We start from the raw sequence: 20,995 nt of genomic DNA on the forward strand, positions 1-20,995 counted from the left end.
GTGCACGCAGCAGCAGCGTTGCACGGGGGAAGCGGGCTCCGAGAAGCTGCCACGGGGGTTGCAATGCGTGGATGAATCTGGAGTCCCATAGAGCAGTGTTTCTCAACCTTGGCAACTTGAAGATGTCTGGACTTCAAGTCCCAGAATTCCCCAGCCAGCATTCGCTGGCTGGGGAATTCTGGGAGTTGAAGTCCAGACATCTTCAAGTTGCCAAGGTTGAGAAACACTGCCATAGAGAGAACTTTCCCACGGCTATTTCACACAACTATGAGAAACTTTAAGACTTGTGGACTTCAACTCCCAGAATTCTCCTGGCTGGAGAATTCTGGGAGTTGAAGTCCACAAGTCTTAAAGTTGCCAAGTTTGAAGACCTCCTGGCCATAGAATTGTCACGATTGTATTAATTACTGATGCTACACCTTTGGCATCTCTTTGCTTTTGAAGGAGTCTATGAATCAATACGAATCGATATTGGCTCTTTGCTTTTATTATGAATTGCTTAGGTTAGTATATAATTGTTACTGATTAAACCCACATTTGCTGTTTGCTTCTGATACGATATACGGCTCAGAATCGTTTATTAAGAATTCAGCTTTGTTTTTGGCTTCTGCTTATATTATTGTAATACTGTCAAAAATGAGTTGCTTTCTAGCCTAGAAAGCCTAATTGGAACCTTAATACTGGATATGGCATTGCTGCAAATGTTATCTCACTGCTGTGTCTCACTTCTATTCTTGGCTCCAAAGCGAGGCACATTCTTGTAAACACAAGAAATTGTTACACGGGAATATCAGGCCCCATAGATAAAGGAACCAGGGAATGGAGATTTTGCAGTATCCTTCCCCTGCCACGCCCACCAAGCCACGCCCACAGAACAAAAATGTTGAATTTCACCACTGAACAGTTGGGATTGGAATTTCCCTTGCTAAGGAAGACTGTTATTTAAGTGCCTCGCCCCCAAAAAAATTTATGATCTTTTTGGCCGTGGTTGTTAAGTGAATTACTGCAGTTGTTAAATGAATCTTGGTGGCCGTTAAGCCAATTCAGTTTATCCCATTGACTGGGAAGGTCACGCCTGGTGATCATGTGATCCTAGAAGGCCCTTTCGAGTGGGAAGATCTGGTTTTATTTGGGTATCAAGGAGACCTGTTACTGCCAAGCCACAGAGTTCTGCCTTCTGAGATGTAGAATTACAGATTTGTTTTCCCAACAGTTAAAATATCTTCCAAAGTATTCACTGCTTCTTCCTGCAGTGGATTCTAGTTTGCATGGCATCCTTTGCTTCTCCTCTCTCTAAAGCAGGAGTGGTCACCCTTTAGGACCTGTGAGAACTTCAATTCCCAGAATCCCTGGGAATCCCAACTCTGGAGTTCCCAGAATTCCCCCTGGCTGGCTCAGGAATTCTGGGAGTCGAAGTCCACAAGTTTTAAAGGGGCCATAGTTTTACACACACAAACACACACACACACACACACACACACACACACACTCTCTCTCTCTCTCTCCATCCACCCCTCCGTGTTTTCTGTCGTCTGATGACTTTATCAATGCCTCCAGAACTCTTGAAAAATAAGGAACAGAAACCAGACCGATCACAAGTAATTGAACTAAAATGGGCGGTGTAAAAACGTGACACTGAGACAGAAGAAGATATTGGGAGAAGCATTATATGGGGTTAAAAAAAATATTCTATGGTTCTTACGTTATTGGGGAAATTTCTTTAGTAAACTTGCTTTTCTCTCCAACTTTGCATCGCAAGCGAAGGTGCCTTTGACCTCATCTAGAATTCTTTATTGGCCAAGCGTGATTGGACACGCAACGAGGAATTTCTCTTTGGTGCATTCTGCAAATTTTTATTCAGATGCAGCGTACAATTGTGCTGTATTACTGTTTGTTTATTAGTGTCACAAATTAAAACAACTAAAATAAACGCATATTTATACAAAATTGACAAGATAACAAAAGTATTATTGTTCAAAGAAAACCCTCACCGTTAATGCAACGGGTGTAATTTCTGCAAGAATTCTTGCTTCTTATATGATATTTTCTTGTTGAATTTACATGAAGGGGTTGCTCCCCTCCACCTCGGAATGGATGCAAGCTGTGTGTTTTGAAGGAAATAATAATAAAATAACCCCCCATGAATGTCTTTATTACGATTCTAAGCCCTTTTGCTAGCTTTGATCTATAATGTGTCGGGCGCAGTAAAAGTAGTTTTATGGACTATAAAAAGGAGAAGCCGAGAAACCTCACGGATCATTGATTTAAAGGTTCTGAAGAAGGTGTGAGATCAAAGACAGGCTTAAGGTGTTTATATTGCCCTGGAGAGCAGTCAGCCAAGGCCTGGAAAAGATCTTGGTCAATTAATTAAGAGGAGATAGTTTCCATAAAGCCATTCTTTCTCCAGGCGTCCTTTGTTTTATGGAAGTAGACTACATTTGGGAATTGATGACTTGAAGTAACAACTCAGGATTTGTGGTGGCCTGCCAGTGGCCAGCGGAGCTGACAGCAGAGTCGGACAGTGAGGAGGTTGGGGAGGAAGATGGGCCAGTCCCGGAGTCTGGGGAAGGCTCTGTGGAGGGCTCTGTGTCGGAGGCAGAGAGGGGGCCAGGGACATCTGGGAGTTATGTGCTGCCTTCAGAGCCTGACATCAGTGAGGCAGAAGAACAACTGGAGCCTGTTCCCAATGTGTGCATGCGCAAAGCTGCCAGAAGGCAAGAACAATTAAGACAAAAGGGGTGACTCAAGAGTAAAGTGTGGAGATGAATGGCCCCTCCCATAAGACATAAAATAGGAGCAAATGGACGTGAGCCTTTGTAGGAAGCAACTTTGTTCGTTCTGGTCGGTTTAAACTCTGAAGCTCCGTTTTGACTCTGTGCTCGGTGTGGCCTTGCAAAGCTAATTGCCAATTAGGCCTTTCGCAGCATTTCAAGGGAGATAAAGCTGGGTGCTTATCAGCCTTATCCCGAAAGACTTTGGCAGACTACTGTCGGACTGTTCACAAACTATTCATGACTCATTAAGGGCTGTGAATGAATATAATTCACAGCCGTTGAAATAAAAAGAGGGTTTGGGGGACTAAGTGTGTGATTTTTACTATCTCAGGAAGCTTAGGTCAGTACAGGATTCAGGTAGTCCACAATTGAGACCAACATTTCTGTTGCTACCATTTCTGTTGCCACATGAAGCATTTGTTAAGTGAGTTTCGTCTCCTTTTATCATTTCTCTTGCTGCAGTTGTTAAGTGATTCACTGCAGCTGTGAAGTTGGTAACACGGTTGTTAAGTGAGTCCAGCTTCCCCATTGATTTTGCTGGTCAGAAAGTTGCAAAAGGGGATTATATATGACCCCGGGACGCTACAACCGTCATAAATACAAGCCAGTAGCCAGCACAATATGGATCAGAAATTATGGTGAGTCGAATTGCTGAAGGAAAGCTCTGGACCGCCTCGGTTGGAAGCAGGTGGAAGAGATCTTCATCCTCTTCAGTGGGAAGACAGTGGCTAGGACAGTGTTTCTCAACCTTGGCAACTTGAAGATGTCCGGACTTCAACTCCCAGCGAATGCTGGCTGGGGAATTGTGGGAGTTGAAGTCCGGACATCTTCAAGTTGCCAAGGTTGAGAAACACTGGGCTAGGATGATGATGATGGTGATGGTGATGATGATGATGATGATGTCAAATATCCTAATTTTGATCATGTGATGCTTCAGCGGTCGCAAGTGTGAAAAATGCTCATGTCCCTTTTTTTCAATCCTGTTGTAACTTTGGATAGTCACCAAACAAACTTATAGCAAGTGATATAATCTTCCTCCATTATATCATTGCGTCTTTCGCTTGTCGTTTGCCTTATAATTCAGTCACTCCCTCAGAGTAGGTTCTGACCCACAGAATTCTCCTGGCCTAGCAACAATGGACGTATTGGATCGGAAACTTCCGATAATACTAGGAAACAAATAAAACAATATCAATTTTAAAGACATAACCATGTGGGCTTGCATCTTTAAAAATTTATATTGTTTTATTTGTTTCCTAGTATAATTTGATGGCTTATTAGTAACCTGTGAGTATCACTAAGTGTTGTAAGACTAAGTGTGTTATGATTCTTGAGGAAATGTATTCTATTTTATTTTTCTTTATGTACACCGAGAGTATATGCACCAAAGAGAAATTCCTTGTGTGTCCCATTACACTTGGCCAATAAAGAATTATCTTCTACTCTACTCTTCATTTTAATATTAATTCTATTCTACTCTACTCTTCATTCCAATATTTATTCTATTCTATAATTGATATCATTCTCACTCCGATCAGTCTGTTGGCATCAGCGCTTGTGACGAATGTTTGCAAATACGAGTCTACTTTTACAACAGCCATCAATAAGATCTCATTTCTGCACATTCCCTCCCCCGAAGGATGAAGGGAGATGCTATTATTTTCAACACACATAAATATTGGACTATGAAATTAGGCAGAATTTATTCTCTCGTGAAACGCCAGCGTCCCTGAGCAGGCGAATCAATTCGGAGGAAAAAGAACAGCAAGCGTTATTTTCATGTTAGGCTATAAAAAGCAGAGATTTGATCCTTCGGTTCTTCGTGCCATCAAACTGGGACCGAAGCAGAATTAATCAAGAGTTTGTAGAACTAACACAGGGCCTTGAAAGGGATTGAATTTGCTTTGCTTCCTCATTCTTCATCTTCTTTATCCTTCATCCAGCTTCCCTTTTTCTCTCCCTCCTCCCACCCCTCCTTTCTGTTTGGTTCCATTCCATCCTTCGGATCCTTTTGAAAACCTCTCCATTCCATCACATCACACAATTAATTGTCCAATATTTCTCAAAAAGACAGAAATTGCTCTCCAGCGCAGGATGAGCAGTTGCACTAGCCCTTAGACTTATACACCGCTTCGCAATGCTTTTACAGCCCTTCTCTAAGTGGTTTTACAAAGTCAGCCTCTTGCCCCCAACAATCTGGGTCCTCATTTTACCCACCACAGAAGGACAGAAAGCCGAGTCAATCTCGAGCCAGTCAGGATCGAACTGATGGCATTGGGCAGTCAGCCTGCAATGCTTCATTCTAACCACTGTACCACCACAGCTCAGTATTAAAAAGAGCTACAGAGATCTGGGATCAACTCTCAGGAAGCTGAAAATGGGATGTTTCACCCCCCAAGTTCCTCAGACTTCATTCTTCCTCTTCTTCTTCCTCCTCCTCCTCCTCCTCCTCCTCCTCCTCCTCCTCCTCTCCTCCTCTTCTCCATAAGTCTTCCTGCCACCTTCTCCCTTACAGTGTCAGCTTACTCCTTCCTGGATGTCTAGGGAGATTCCCCCATCATCCAGGTCACGGTTGCCCCAAAGGTGCTTTTTCAAGAGGCAACTGAACTTGTTTTTCCTTAAAAGGTATTTTGCTTCCCATCCAAGAAGCTTCTTCAGTTTTTGATGAATGGTGGGGAGTAGAAGGTTAACAACCAGATGACTGCAAGGAATATAAATCCTTCCATTCCACAAACATGTTCTGTCGCAACTGAAGAACCTTGTTGGTTGAGAAGTAAAGGATCTTCAAGGGAAAAACCAAGAAACTCCAGTCAGAACTGAAGAAGCTTCTTGGATGAGAAGCAAAACGTCTTCAAGGAAAAACCAAGAAAGTCCCTTTGCTTCTTGAAAAAGCCCCTTTGAGTCATTCCTTCTTGCTTTTCTTCCATCGGCTTCTCCTCTCTATCTCCTCATCAAGTCATCTCCCTACATGGCAACTGCAAAAGAGGTTGGCTGGGAAATTCTGGGAGCTAAAGTTGCCAAATTTATGAACAAGTGTTTTATACGACACAGAAAAACTTAAATACAACAGATTGCAATATGCTACAACAACTGTTTGCTGTAGATTTGGTATTAGAATACAGCTTTGGCCATTCTCTCCCAAGAGAAATTCAACAATATCCGAAATAAAAGAGTTATCTGCCAAAGGATGTTAAACTCCTTTGAGAAATACAAGAAGTGGAACTGAGGTAAAGGATCTGTTTTAATTTACAAACATCAGTCAAGGTACTGATCCCCGTCCAAATTAGACAAAGCAACACCATATTACACATGTACAACTATCTTTTCCTTGTATAAAAGAAATTAAACCCCCCTTTTTTACAGGGTACCCTATGATTTACTTTAAAAAAAAAAGAGAACAACCCACTATAAAGAATTATTACCAATTCTATATTATACTTAGCAGCAACATGTTAACAAAGGAAAATATCTGGGCGTTTAAAGTAGTTTTAATAATGGGGGAAATGGTAATACAGCCTCTTTAATTCATTTTAAAGGTACGAAACTCCAAGGGAACATTAGTTTGAAAATATCTATCTTCTAGTGTCATTTTCAACACATAATTTCATTTTCTGAAAAGTAGCGTATACTTGGGAGAAGGAGGGGGGGGCGAAATCACACCTATAACATTTGCCACCTATTTGTAAAGACAATTTCCTCATATATTACAAAGATTTGAGAGATGTCATATTTCCTTGTTATAATGAAAATAGTAATCAGATTGTTTGCAGCTTCCATTCCTAAGACAGACAGAAAGCTGGCAGGTGGTGCAGTAAAAAATATTAACCCAGATCAAATCTATTTATCCCGGGAGAATCTGCTATATTAGTCCTATTGCAAATATCCTGATTTTAAGTTTTCCTCTCTCTCTTTAAAAAAACAACTGAAAATACAAAAATATCAGGACAAATATAAATTAATATATATTAAAGCATTGGAGGGGTGGGGGGGGAAAGTAAAAAGATTGGCCTAGATGTTAAGTACAGTGTACTTTGATACAATAAATATTTCTCAATAAACAGAATACTGTATAGAGCTGTTCAGGATTGATAGAAACGAAACTCCGCATTATATCTAATTTTCTCGACAATACTCTATTTTATCAATCTTATCATTTATATTACAAAAAGAAAAAATTAATACTGCAAGAGGGTGGGTAAATGCTTTTTCTTCCTTCCTTTTCTTTGTAACATGCTAACATTAAAAAAAAGAATCGTGTTAGAAGATCTTAGGATAATTGTGAATTAACAAAAGCTCTCGTTTTCTCAACTTTTTTTACACTGTACAAAATGCATCACTTTTTTTTTTTTTCCCCATCTTGTAAAAACGGATCTCCTCCGCCAGAGAGCCTAACTTCTCGGGCTCGTGAAGGAATTGAGACCAAGCCGAAGTGAAGCGCGTTCCCTCACCCCCAGCTGTAGTTAAAGTACATAAAAAGGAGAAGCTGCATATTCTCCCTCCTCCTCCGTCCAAGGACCAGACTGAAAGATAACTGAGCTTCAAAGTGGGATGAAAAAACGCTGGGTGTTAAAAAGTAGTGAATCTTTCCTATCCTGCTTGAAAATTTCCATCGGTTCTGTGTTTTTTTACATATACATATTTCCTTCTTCAAGTCCTTGGAGTTGCAAGAAGATTCTTTGAGCACTTTGATTTTTTTATCTTTTTCTTTTTCGTCTGTTTGTAGTTAAAGAAACAGTTCTTTATTCTCGTAATAAAAATAAGCCTGTTCTGTATTTTACAATATATATCCCTTACGGAGCCTCACTTTTAGTCCGAGATGTGGCCCCTGCGGGGATTTTTTTCAGAAAGGAACGAGTGAAAACGGGGAAAAGGACAGGTCGTTAAGAGAGGCACTGGGTGCAGCCGCATCGGAGCACTTTTTCGACTTCGTCCACGAAGGAGGAGCCATCGGTGCACTCAAAAAGGTACTTCCTCTTCTTGCTCCTGAGCGGCCGGCAGCACTGGCCGTCCCCGCAGCCCCCCTGGCACTCCAGCCTCAGGACCTTCTCGGCCGTCTGGCACGCGGCGTAACCCTGCTGCCTTTGGACGTAACCTCTGAGCCGCTCCTCTCTGCAAGCGGTTTCTGCAAAGGGGGAGAAAGGAGGAGGCGTTGAAGGGGCCCCTGAAGACCCCTCCCCTTCTGCTCTGCTTTCAGCTCAGGAAACAAGCAAGCAAAGAGACAAATAATTGGGGGGGGGGGGAGAAACCCAAAAGGATTTCCCTCTACAGCAGGGATGGCTGAACCTTTTGGGTGCCGGGGGCATAAAGTGCGCATGCACACAACCCCCAAATGCAATGCATGCACCTCGCCCATTTTTGGCTTGGTGCAGGGGATGCGTGCATGCACATGAAATGCAATGTGAGAGCCCCTGTACATGTGCCCTTCCCCCCCCAGCATGCCCACGCATCCACCACATGCGCCCCACCCCAGCATACATGCACGGCAAAGACCTGAAGACCCCCTGGCCGGCGGGAGGCATGCACGCATGTGCAGTGGAGCTGGGCTGGGACGACACGCGTGCCATAGGCTCGCTCTCACAGCTGTACCGGATTAAAGCTACATGCACACCCAGAGCAGCCTCTTTCTGGCGCTGATTTATCTCCAAACTCGAAATGCACCACAATTACTGTGACAAGAAAATTGGGAACTTAAATCTTTTTCTTCATTACAAAAATACAATTCTTCTGTTTTTTGTTTTTTTTTAACAGCCAGCTGGTTTCTTTGACTGTTGGGAAATGTTTGAGACAGCATGCAATTTCATTTATTGGACCTAAATACTATTCAATCTGTTCTTTAACAGAGACTCCGTTCCCCTAGGCTCCCTAAATTATCCATGCATAAAACCAGTTTAAGTGGGCGAGCACAGTCCCTACGTCCTATTGTATAACCCCATGGATACAAAAGGAGAGAATGAAAAAGTGCCGGAAATGAAAGAAAGAAAGAAAGAAAGAAAGAAAGAAAGAGAGAGAGAGAGAGAGAGAGAGAGAGAGAAGAGGAGACACAGCACAGAAGTGGAAGGGGAGCTCACGTCACCCTATTTCTATCCGTCTCACCTGTATAATTCGACGTGATAAGTCAGTTGAAGAGGACAGGTCAAAAGTAGAATTTGGGATAAAACTAGCAGCAGAATCATTGGTTTTGGCTTCACAGTTGCAGTAGGCAGAGAAACAATAAATACAGAAAGATACAGCAGGTATAAGGTGGCAGTTTAAAAATAGCAAAAGGTCGCTTCTGAAGAAAGAGAAAAGGGTTTTATAGCAAAATCTCGAAAGGAGGAGATAAAAGAAAAACCTTCCTGATTTTATGCTATAAAATAAAATAAAGTAAAATAAAAATACCACCCTTCTCTAAAACTTTCTCATTCTGTTAAGTCATCCAGCAAAAAGCCAAAAATGTACTAAAATTGTTTGTCAGGGATGGAAATAAAGAAGAAAATAATAATTAAAAAAATTCAAAAACTGTATCGCATGCATGAAGAATGGGGTTGTTGTTTTTTTTAAAAAGAAAGCTTTTTCCCCCTTTTGTTCTCCAGATGAAATGAGGACTTTTCCCTTCTCCTGGGACAGGGATGGAGAACCTTTTTGGCCCAACCAGACCCTGCATGCACTTGTCCCAGAGCACCAAAGACCCCAAGACCAGCTAGATGCTGCACGCATGCCTGTTTTTTGGACGTTTGGGGGAATGTTTTCAGGCCAGTTTTTTGGGGCTAAAAACAGCTTGAAAAACAGCCTGGAAATTCCCTGAAAAATGGGCCAGAAAACAGCCTGGAATCAGCCAAAAAACAGGCTGTTTTCCTGACTGATTTTTGAGGAATTTTCGGGCCATTTGTGACCCCAAAAATAGCCAGGAAAAGGTCCAGAAAATCCCTCAAAAACAGTCCCGAAAATGGCTTGAAAAGGGTCTGAAAATTCCCCCCAAATGGCCTTGAATACAGCCTGGAAACAGGCAAAAAAACAGACCATTTTCCAGGCTGTTCTCTGAGGAATTTGTAGGCTGTTTTTCAAGCCCTTTTTGGCCCCCAAAACGGCTGGGAAAACGGTCTGGAAAATGGCTCAAAAATGGATGGAAAATGGTGCGGAAAACGGCTTGAAAACGGCCCGGAGACCCAGCCGCCTGTGTGCTGGAAAGCAGAAGAGCAGCTGGCGACGGCACTCGTGCCCATAGAGAGGGATCCGCGTGCCCCCTCTGGTGCGCGTGGCAGAGGTTGGCCATGCCGGCCCTCGGAGACGCCTCCCCATCCGCCCGGAGTCTCACCTTTACTGCAGCTGTCCCCGGTATATCCGCTGTGGCACTCGCAATATGGTTTTCCAAGGCCTGAAAGCCTGCATTTGCCATGTTTGCATCGGAGGGACTGGCAGGGGTTAAGCACCTCCCCGTCTCCATCGCAGAGGGCGCCTCCGTATCCCTGCAGGCATTGACAACTGTATGAAAAGGCATTGATTGGCAAGCAGGTACCATGTACACATCTACAGGGGAGACAAGCCCAAGAGAATAAGAATACATTATTCATCCGACCGCAGGCTCAAGGGACACGAACGGTAAGCGTCTTGGGCTGGGCTGCGAAGGGAAAGGACCCCTTGGCTTTAGAATGGCAGGGCTGGAAGGGACCTTGGAGGTCTTCTAGTCCAACCCCTTGCTCAAGCAGGAGACCCTCTGCCATCCCAGACAAGTGACTATCCAGTCTTTTTCTTTAAATCCTCCAGGGATGGAGCAGCCACAACTTCTGAAGGCAACTTCTGTCCCTCTGGTTAATTGTCCTCACTGATAGGAAGTTCCTCCTTAATTCCAGGTTGCTCCTCCCCTTGATGAGTTTCCAGTTATGGTTTCTCGTCTTGCCTTCAGGGTCTTTGAAAAATAAGTTGACCCCCCCTCTTCTTTGTGGCAGCCCCTCAAATACTAGGATACTACTATTGTGCCCCAACTAGTCCTTCTTCTCTGGACTAGCCACACCCAACCCCTGCAAGCCGTGACCCGTCAAAACCGCGCTCGACTAAGCCGCGCCTGATTAAACCGCGTTGCTGACGTCATCAACAGGGCGACAACAGCCAGCGCGGAGAAAGAAGGGCGCTTTAAATAGCGCTTTGAAAGCAAGCCGATTCAAGTTAAGGTAAGGGTTAGGTTTAAGGTTAGGGTTAGGTTTAGGTTTAGGTTAAGGGTTAGGTTTAGGTTTAGGATTAGGTTAGGGTTAGGGTTAGGGTTAGGGGTTAATTTTAGGTTTAGGGTTTACAGCGTGCTTCTGTCTCCGCGCTGTTGTCGCCCTGATGACGTCAGCGACGCGGTTCAGTTGGGCGCGGTTTAGTTGGGTGCGGTTTAGTTGAGCGCGGTTTTGTGGTGGAACCCCTGCAAGCATTCTTCCTAGTCGTCCATCTTCAGGCCTTTCATCATCTTGCTTGCTCTTCCCTGCACTTTTTCCAAAGCCTCAACATCATTTTTCGTCACGTGGTGACCAAAACAGGATGCAGTACACTAGGTGTGGCTGGCTGGGGAATTCTGGGAGTTGAAGTCCACAAGTCTTAAGAGCTCCCAAGTTTGGACACCGTCATGAATCAGCTTGGGCGCCTCTAACTGACAGGCAAGGATGCGTAAATCCCCGGGGGGCATTGGGAAAAGAGCCACTGTAGATGTGTAATGGAAGACCTGAGTAGGCTACTACAGGTCGTAAGTTCCGCTTTTCTCAACCACACAAAACCCACAATCCCCACAACGGCTGCATGCATCAGATCGCTTGAATTCATATAAACACAGTCCAGTACAAGTCCTTGATTTACAACAATTGATTTGGGGATGGTTTGAAGTTACAACAGCACTGAAAAAAAAAGTGACTTATGACCGTTTTTCACAATTATGACCACTTATGACCCGTCTGCCATCCTCTCAATGGCTTCTTTTAAGGGCTGTTTCCAAGGATGCATTTCAATCTAAACTGGGTCTAATCCAGAATCACAACAGCGGACGATGCCTTGATCTGTTCAGCAAGTTTTAGGATCATAACTGCTGACCGAGGCTTCCCAAGCGCATGAAGCAAATCCCTTGTCCCAAAAAACCCCCCTTTTATTCATTGATGGTGAACTCTGCCCGTTCACATCCAGCAAAGGCTTCCGAGGGAGGATTCACAGTCACAGACCTTCTCTGGCTTGGAGAGCTGCCAGGCCGAGATCTGCAGAAGTTGGCAAGGAGTCTCAGAGAGTCACAAACCAATGAAGTGAACCAATTGCCTCCTGCAAACCCCACTCTCCTGTTGCTCCTTTTTTAGGTCCTCTGGGAGGGGCCATTCACTGTCCACCTTTGACCTTACTCCCAAGTCGACTCTTAATCCTTAGATCTTCCCTTCCTCTAGCAACTCTGTGCATGCGAACACTGGGAACAGGCTCCACCTGTTCTTCTGCCCCACTGATGTCTGACTCTGAAGGCAGCTGATAACTCTGGCCCCCTCTCTGCCTCCGGCACAGAGCCCTCATCCGAGCCTTCCCCAGACTCCAGGACTGGCCCATCTCTCCCTCCCCTCCCCGGCAACCTCCTCAAAGTCCGAATCTGCTGCCAGCTCCCCTGGCCACTCACGGGCCACAACAGTAACATTCAAGGGAACTGGAGCCATCTACAGGTTTCCTAATCTTAAGTTACTGGGAGCAGGGCAGTTCTAGATTGCTAATGAGAACTTCGAAAACTGGGCTCCTAAAATTAGTCCTGCTTCTTTCAGGGATGCCTGGTGTGGTTCAGTAGTGATTTCGCCTGTAGGTGTGTGATTTGACCCCGTGGCTTTTCCTTTTAGGGAATTTGGACTGGACGTCTTCCTGATTTCAGAAGAATTCTTTGGGGCAGAATCTCCTAATCCATCCAATATTCTGAAGCCCCTCAAAACAATGTTAACATTTACATATCCTGGTAGTCCATTAGATTTTTTAAATATAGACCACACTCCACACACCCACACACACAAATTCACCAATTTTTGGAATAAAATTGTCGTGATAAATTAAATAGTGCTGCATAAAGGCTACCTCTGCCCTCTAACCAGGTGGATCTATATTGTTGAAAAGGATTTGGCCCTGCCGTCCATTCCCCGAACAAAACCCTTTCCAAAAGTATTTCCCTTCCAAGCACAAACCAGACAACACTTTCTGCCCTGAAATCCTTTCCATTTCAATTTAGCCCAACGGGACTAAAAGAAATGACTCAGGACGGATCTATAAAGTTGAGCTGCACCATCAATTATGTAGGCTGTCAATACAGGTTGAATTACGACCGTACAGTTATGAGCCCAACATGTCCGCTGCTAAGTGAGACATTCGTTAAGTGAGCTTGGCCCCGTTTCGCCACCTTTCTTGCCACACTTGCTAAGTGAATCACTGCAGTAAGACGGCCGCTAAATGAATCTCCCCCCCTTGAGTTTGCTTGTCGGGAGGGGATCACGTGACCCCGGGACGTTGCAACAGTCCTAAATATGAGTCAGTGGTCAAAAGTCTGAATTTGGATCACATGGACACAGGGTCGTAAGTGTGAAAAATGGCCATGTGTCACTTTTCTCAGTGCCCTTGTACCTTTGAAGCAGTGGAAGGATTCGGCCGCTTTGCACCTATTTTGGGAGAATCGGTTGTTAAAGTGTCTAAGCAGTCTGGAGAAATGGTTGTTGGAAGAAATCTCCTTTTGTTCACAGGGCTAATCCTGTAAGGAAGGCAGGAAGGAAACGTCCTGGTGTTGTTTCTAGCCTCATCTTTATTGCCCTGCTTACAGAAGATGCAATAGCAGTTAGACTTATATACCGCTTCATAGGGCTTTCAGCCCTCTCTAAGTGGTTTACAGAGAGTCAGCATATTGCCCCCAACAATCCGGATCCTCATTTCACCCACCTCGGAAGGATGGAAGGCTGAGTCAACCTTGAGCCGGTGAGATTAGAACCGCTGAACTGCAGATAACAGTCAGCTGAAGTGGCCTGCAGTGCTGCATTTAACCACTGCGCCAGCTCTTTCTCCGGTTAACCCTTATTACCATTGTAACGGCTAAGGCGAAGAAGTGCCCATCGGCCTGAGTGACATTGAGTTGGCCATGCCCACAAAGTCACATGACCACCGAGCCCCGCCTACCCAGCTGGTCACTAGGGCAGAGAACGGGTTGTTAAATTATTCGAATCCCACCACTGCTTTGAAAGGCCACTAAATGAGGCGTCGTAAGTCACAAGCCCCCCCTTACAGAGCTTCGCTCCCAGGCCGAAATATTTCCCCCTTCAAAGTGACATCGGGTCCAGGACTCACTTGTTCCCCATGCAAGGGCCGTTGGATTCCTGGTCGCAGAGCGAGCCGCTCCATCCCTCGTCGCACTCGCAGGTGAAGCCGGACGGCCCGGTCGCGTGGCAGGCCCCGTGGGCGCATACCTTCTTCAGGCACGGTTCGCAGCCTGGCAGGATCCCCATTTGCAACGGGAGGTTCCTGAAGTCTTGCAGCTCGCTGTTGATGAAGAGGTTTTGGAGGCAGCCGTGGAAACTGCTCGCGTTCTGGCCGGGAGTTTGGTGGAAGGCGGCAGCTACGTTTTCCTTCCGGGGGATACCTGGGGGCGGATGGCACGGGTGAGCAGCGTGAAGTAATGAACCGGCTATAGGAAATGCCACCTGGTTTCCTCATTTTATTTATTTTAAATTGGTTTTATTAAACATTTTCCAGTTCAAACAGAGCAAGAGAAAGACACAAAGGCAGATAACCAACAAATAAAAACACAAGCAACGTAACAATGCAATATACTTTTGCAGCTTCCTGTATCAGCCATGTATATTCTGCTTTTGTAGTTTACTCTTCAATTTTTGCCTCCCCCTGGTTTTAACAATTCTAATAGTACTGAATATATAATACTTTAGTGCATATAATCAAATGTTACATATGTTATTTTTTCTTTAAAACTAAGATATGTTAAGTATATTGATATGGAATACCTTAATATATGTTCTATTTATTTTTTAGCCTTCTTCATTTCCAAAGTCCTTTTTTCTCTTTCCAACCATTGGTAAAATACTTCCCAAATCCTATAATATTCAGTTTGCTCTTTCTCCTTAATTGCTAATGTTAATCTGTTCATTTCTGCACATTCTAATGTTTTCCTCATCACCTTCTCATCACTAGGGAACTCTGCATTTTTCCAATGTTGTGCAAATACAATTCTAGCTGCGGTTACTACATGAATGATTAAATATACATTCTCTTTATTATAAATCTCAGGGAGAATTCCCGGCAGAAATGTTTCTGGCTTCAGCTCAATACGTTGTTGTATCATCTCCACTTTTAGTTATTTTGAAAAGTGGGAATTACTGTTCATCTTCCCTTTCGTCCTATGGCGTTTCCCAAGAGCCCAGAAGCTGCCTGTGGCAGCAAGAACTTACCTCCAACATAAAACGGGGAGTCAAAATTCAAAGTCGACTGTTTAGACAGGTTGGTAATGGTTTTGGGGTTTCCTCCATCAATAGATAACGACAGAATCTGGTCCATGACTAATAACTCCACCATGTGGAATTTCCCATCATTGATGGTCTCGACGCTGGGGGAGGGAAAGGGTTTTAATGTCATAAATATTAGTCGCTGCACCAAGATTTTAAGAGTAGGTGTATCTATGTATCCCACCCGTCCCAACTACTTATACTAAGCTATCAGAGATCTGCGTAATGCCCTGGAGTTTAGGTCCTTGACATGCAGAAAACTTGTGAGAAACAGAGATTTCCTAAATGCGCATAAGAAAAAACAACTTCAAGCTGCCACCTATTTCCAATGTGGTGACCCTTTTGTGGCTTTGGGAAATCTGTAATCAGGGAATCGAAAATCCACTCAAGGCTATTCAGAAACAGGCAGCCCTTCAGCTTACGACCCACAATGGAGGCCCAAATTTATGCTGCTAAGAGAGACATAGTGAGTTTTGCCCCATCTTATGACCTTTCTTGCAACAGTTGTTAAGTGAATCATTGCAGTTGTTAAGTTAGTTTACCTGGTCATTGAGTGAATCTGGCTTCCACATTGACTTTGCAACCGTCATAAGTACATGCCAGTTGCCAAATTTTGATGCACGTGCTGTGCGCGTGTGCTGTGTGCGCTGCACGCATTCATGTGGTGGACGCCGGGCCCACTGCACCATACTGGTTGCAACAGGATCCGGAACCCACCACTGCTAGTACCCATCTCTTCCCACCTATGACTGTATCCATGTTGCTCGTCTCTTTAAAATCTGTATTGTTTTATTTGTTCCTTAGTATAATTTGATTGCTTATTTGTAACCTATGACTATCACTAAGTGCTGTATCTTGGAATTCTTGATGAATATATTCTATTTTATTTCTCTTTATGTACCCTGAGAGCGTCTGCACCAAAGACAAATTCCTTGTGTGTCCAGTCACACTTGGCCAATAAAGAATTCTACTCTACTCTACTCTACTCTACTCTACTCTACTCTACTCTACTCTACTCTACTCTACTCTACTCTACTCTACTCTACTCTACTCTACTCTACTCTACATTCTCTTCTCTTTTCTTCAATTCTCTTCTCTTCGATTCAATTCTATTCCATATTTTCTACTCTACTCTATTTTTAAAAAGCAGCTTTGGAAAAGCAACCATGACTCAGATGAGTGGGAATTTCCATGCGGGATTCCCTGAAAGCTGACTTCTGAAACACAACTGGATTGAAAACCATGCACGGTGCTCCCTTCAAAGCCTGGTTTTCTTATTTGAGAGCCCACCTGTAAATGGCAGATACTGGATACGATCCTGCGTCGTAACTGAGTCTTACACGTCCCCGGTAGAGCTCCATGGCAACGTGATCATCGTCTCCTTTATACAGCAGAATCCCACTGTCTTCAACTGTGGAAATCTGACGGCAAACCATTTGGAATTAGAAATGATGACACCGAAGGTTGCATTTTTTAAAGGACGATAGCCGATAACCTGGAGTTGCCTGGGGGTTTTTCCCCCCTCCTAATCCTATATTAGACAGGAAAATCCCTGATTTCGGCAACAGTTAAATTAGTTCCAAATGTTTTCCCTCTGCCGCCAGAAGCGTCAACAAAAGTGATACCACCTTGATTTCTAATGTTGGGTTTTCCCCCTTCCCGGAGGGAGCCCCCTTGTGGAGTACTGTAAAGCCGTTATCATGGCAACTACCCTGTGCTGCACAATGGAAGCCATTTTACAGCAGTGCGGTAGAAACCATTGTAAGGCACAACAGGTTGTATCTTAGCAGAACACACATTCCAAGGGGTACCAGGGGTGTCTTGCCCCCACAGTATTTGTTTCCAGAGAGTAAGTCATCTCTGTACCAAGTTTGGTTGGAATTGCTCGAGGTGTTCCAGAGTTATCCTGGGGAAAAAAAAAACACACACACACACACACAAACACACGTTTGTTTGTATCTATATATGTATGTGCAGTTGTATTAGCCTCTAAGCCACAAACTCTCCTCCCTTATCAGCTGAGCCAAGGAAATGATTAAGTGTTATGTCAAAGCACCTGGTGTGCCCAAATATGGGAGGGAGCACACTGCTTCCCTTTTGCCTTTCAACTCCACCCTAGGAGCTTCTGTGCTAATAAATATCAAAACAAAAAGGTTTACTGCCTGGAAGGCTCCTAGGGTGGTTCAAATCAAGTGTATGGCTAGCTGATGAGAGCTAAATAGCTTGAAGTAGATCTATACTAGTCTCCCTTTATTTATTTATCAGCACAAATGCAACACACACACACACATAAAATATTGACTATAATCTTTGGATATTATAGCGATATGAAAGGGGGGAAGTTTAAAATAGGGATAGAAAACAGTGTGGGGGGAAATAATACTTATATATTAATAAGATATACAAAAGGACAGAAAGATGGTTCAGAAAGAAAGGGCGATAATAAAAGACATGTATAAATTTTCATTTTCTCCTAATAAAATGATGCAATCTTCTTGCAATAGTGTCACGTGTGCAAATCAAGAGTTTCCCTCAAATGTCTGGGTGACATTTGTGTTTTCATTTCCCAGGTATGATGTTTTTCTTTTGGTGTTCTGGCCTCTTTATCCATCTCAATCCCTCCTTCATTGGCTCGGTAAGTGGCCTCCAGAGGTATTTATTGGCTCAAATATATATATATATATATATATATATATATATATATATGTATGTATGTATGTATGTATGTATGTATGTATGTATGTATGTATGTATGTATGTATGTATGTATGTATGTACGTACATAGATAGATAGATAGATAGATAGATAGATAGATAGATAGATAGACGAATTCACGCAGCTTCACTCTTTATAGCTTCACTTACCTGGAGGGTGATATTGGTGTGTGAGTGAATCTTGGTGGATGGGATTTGCAGGTACGTTTCTTTCTGGACGAAGTTGATGCTGACCAGTTTTTCGCATTTCTCCCCCTGGTAACCGGAGAGGCACTGGCAGTTTGGCTCGCCAGCCTTCATAATACACTGGGCTCCATTCTGACATTCATAGTTATCACAAGGGCTTGTGCGAGGCAGGACCATCGGTGGCGAAAACTCACAGAAAAGTCCGCTAGATACAAGCGAAGAAATAACTTTGGTTGGGTTAATGGAAAGAGTTGGAAGAGACCTCGGAGGTCTTCTAGTCCCACCCTTTTTCAAGCAGGTACCACATCACACAAATGGCTGCCCAATCCTTTCTTTAAAACCTCCAGTATTGGAGCACCCACAACTTCTGGGGGCAAGTCGTTCCACTGATTAATTGTTCTCACTATTAAGAAATTTCTCCTCAGTTCTAAGTTGCTTCTCTCCTTGATGAGTTTCCACCCATTGCTTCTTGTTCTACCCTCAGGGGCTTTGGGGAATAGCTTGACTCCCTCTTCTTTGTGGCAACCCCTGAGATATTGGAAGACTCCTGTCATGTCTCCCCTAGTCCTTCTTTCCATCAAAGTAGACACACCCAGTTCCTGCAACCGTTCTTCATATGTTTTAGTTTCCAGGCCTTTAATCCTCTTGGTTGTTCTTCTCTGCACTCTTTCCAGAGTCTCCACATCTTTTCTACATTGTGGTGACCAAAACTGGATGCAAATATTCCAAGTGTGGCCTTCCCAAAGCATTATAAAGTGGCATTAAGACTTCAGGTGATCTTGATTCTCTCCCTCTGTTGATGCAGCCTAGAACTGTGTTGGCTTTTTTGGCAGCTGCTGCCCACGGCTGGCTCCTATTTAAATGGTTCTCCACTAGGACTCCAAGATCCCTCTCACAGTTACTACTATTGAGCAAGGTACCACCTATACTGTACCTGTGGGTTTTTTGGATTTTCCTCAATTTGGTTGGTTTTTTGCTGACCTTTTCTTACCAGGCACGAGAGAATAGAGTTTACTGTTTATTTATATATGATAGCTACATATTGTTGTGTCCTGCAAGCGGCCAGAGGAACTGGCAGAAGATTCAGACAGTGAGGAGGTTATGTGCGGGAGAAACATGGGACACTCTTGGGAGTCTGGGGAAGGCTCTAAGGAGGGCTCTGTGTCGGAGGCAGAGAGGGGGCCAGGGCTGTCTGACAGTTATCAGCTGCCTTCGGAGTCAGACATCAGTGAGGCAGAAGAACAGCTGGAGCCTGTCCCCAGTGTGCGCATGCGCAGAGCTGCCAGAGGAAGGGAACAGCTAAAGAACAGGGATCAACTTGGGAGTAAGGCCACAGGTGGACGGTGAATGGCCCCTCCCAGAGGGAATAAAAGAGGATCGACAGGGGAGTGGAGTTTGCAGGAGTCAATTAGTTTGCTTCATTGCTTCGTGACTCTCCGAGACTCCTTGCCAAGTTCTGCAGATCTCAGCCTGGCATCTCTCCAAGCCAGATAAGGTCTGTGACTGTAAACCCTTCCTTGAAAGACTTTGCTGGAGGTGAATGAGCAGAATTCACAGTCAATTAATAAAAGGGGTTTTTTTTCAGGACAAGGAGTTTGCTTCATGCTCTCAGGAAGCCTCGGTCAGGACACATATATGGCTGAGATGTTACTTGGCCCAGTGACAAAACTTCCACAGGAAAACAACCAGGCTCAGAGGACACCAAGAACCTAACAATGAACCCACATATTCTCCCCTCCTGAAAAGCTCCTCTAACACCCGTGTTGTTCTTGTGGTCTTTCACAGTCCTTACCTGTAGCCCTCAGGACATACGCACGTATAACCATTCACGGCATCCGTGCACTGAGCTCCATTCCGACATTTGTGGTCCAGGCAGTCATCGTAGTCAATATCGCAGTGTTCCCCAACGTAGCCAGGTGTGCAACTGCATCTAGAGGAAGGGGGAAAAATTGGAACAAATGAATGGACGCGATTCATAGTTTTAGGAGCTTTAGGAGAAGGGATGGAGGGGCCCATGGGGATTGTCAACACAGGGGGGATTGCTATTATTGCTATTTATTTGGGGAAGGAGGAAACTAGGTTGAAATTTCAAGATGAACCACGGTGCATTCGAAACAAACTATTTTAGCATTGGTTTAAGGTCGGTCTGTTGGCTGCGCAAATTGTTTTGCAATTCATTATTTGTAGGATTTGCCTCGTCATTCTGCCTTGATGATGTGACATTCGATCAGAAATCCCAACGGGAGACTTTGAGTTATATCATGAATCGCTCTGACTGGTCCCTTGGATGTTGGAGGGAGGAAACGGGGCAAATAAAGTTCAGCCATAATTAAAATAAGATCAGACCTGACCGCAAAGCAGCATTGCCGAAATCGTGCTTCTAATAAATGACTGGATTTTTTTTAAAAACTTGGTTCGAGGCTCGTGAATTAATTAGGGAATCTTTCAGAAACCTGACACAAGCATCATTGTTCATTCTCTCTCCATTTGCTGCTTTGAGGTTACTCGCCCCGAAACGGGGAGCAAAGTAGGAGCAGATACACTAAATTAATCAAAAGTGGATTTTCATCCAACAATGGAAAAGGAGAGGACAGAATTAGCTCTTAGGCACCATGTTTTTACATCCGCTCCCTCTCCCGTCGATGGGCTCTTAAGGGTTAACTATCATTGCATCGTGTTTTACAAAACTGGTGCCAACTATTCGGAGTTAGCTAGGAAAAATAATGGCATTTATTTGTAATCATCACATCAACATAATACCCAAAGAGCCTGGAGACTTTAAGAGCAGAATCTGATATTTAAATGAAGCAAAATCAACCCACAAACCTAAGTTTGGCCTGGGGGAAATAAAAGGGCTGACTG

At 44.0% G+C, this 20,995-nt stretch overlaps 1 protein-coding gene across 7 annotated transcripts in view; it reads right to left on the minus strand.

Moving 5' to 3' along the window:
• Positions 1–5,997: 5,997 nt before the first annotated feature.
• The window catches only part of SLIT2 (slit guidance ligand 2), a 191,386-nt gene continuing 176,388 nt past the window's right edge, over positions 5,998–20,995 (minus strand). For 4 of the 7 annotated variants that reach the window (XM_087724910.1, XM_087724911.1, XM_087724912.1 and 1 more), the window contains 7 exons: positions 19,926–20,063; positions 18,098–18,338; positions 16,523–16,653; positions 15,179–15,333; positions 14,064–14,355; positions 10,069–10,280; positions 5,998–7,896 (listed from right to left, as the gene is read on the minus strand). In XM_087724910.1, coding sequence (XP_087581036.1) covers positions 7,655–7,896; positions 10,069–10,280; positions 14,064–14,355; positions 15,179–15,333; positions 16,523–16,653; positions 18,098–18,338; positions 19,926–20,063 — 1,411 coding nt within the window. In that variant the 3' untranslated portion in view covers positions 5,998–7,654. Of the gene's footprint in view, positions 7,897–8,867; positions 8,957–10,068; positions 10,281–14,063; positions 14,356–15,178; positions 15,334–16,522; positions 16,654–18,097; positions 18,339–19,925; positions 20,064–20,995 lie in introns of all 7 variants that reach the window. The other 3 variants (XM_087724913.1, XM_087724915.1, XM_087724917.1) reach the window with 3 other exon arrangements.

The sequence above is a fragment of the Thamnophis sirtalis genome, unplaced genomic scaffold (genome assembly GCF_051295495.1).
Source record: "Thamnophis sirtalis isolate CommonGarterSnake01/CBP01778 unplaced genomic scaffold, rThaSir2_p1.2 scaffold_10, whole genome shotgun sequence".
Taxonomy (NCBI): Eukaryota; Metazoa; Chordata; class Lepidosauria; order Squamata; family Natricidae; genus Thamnophis; species Thamnophis sirtalis.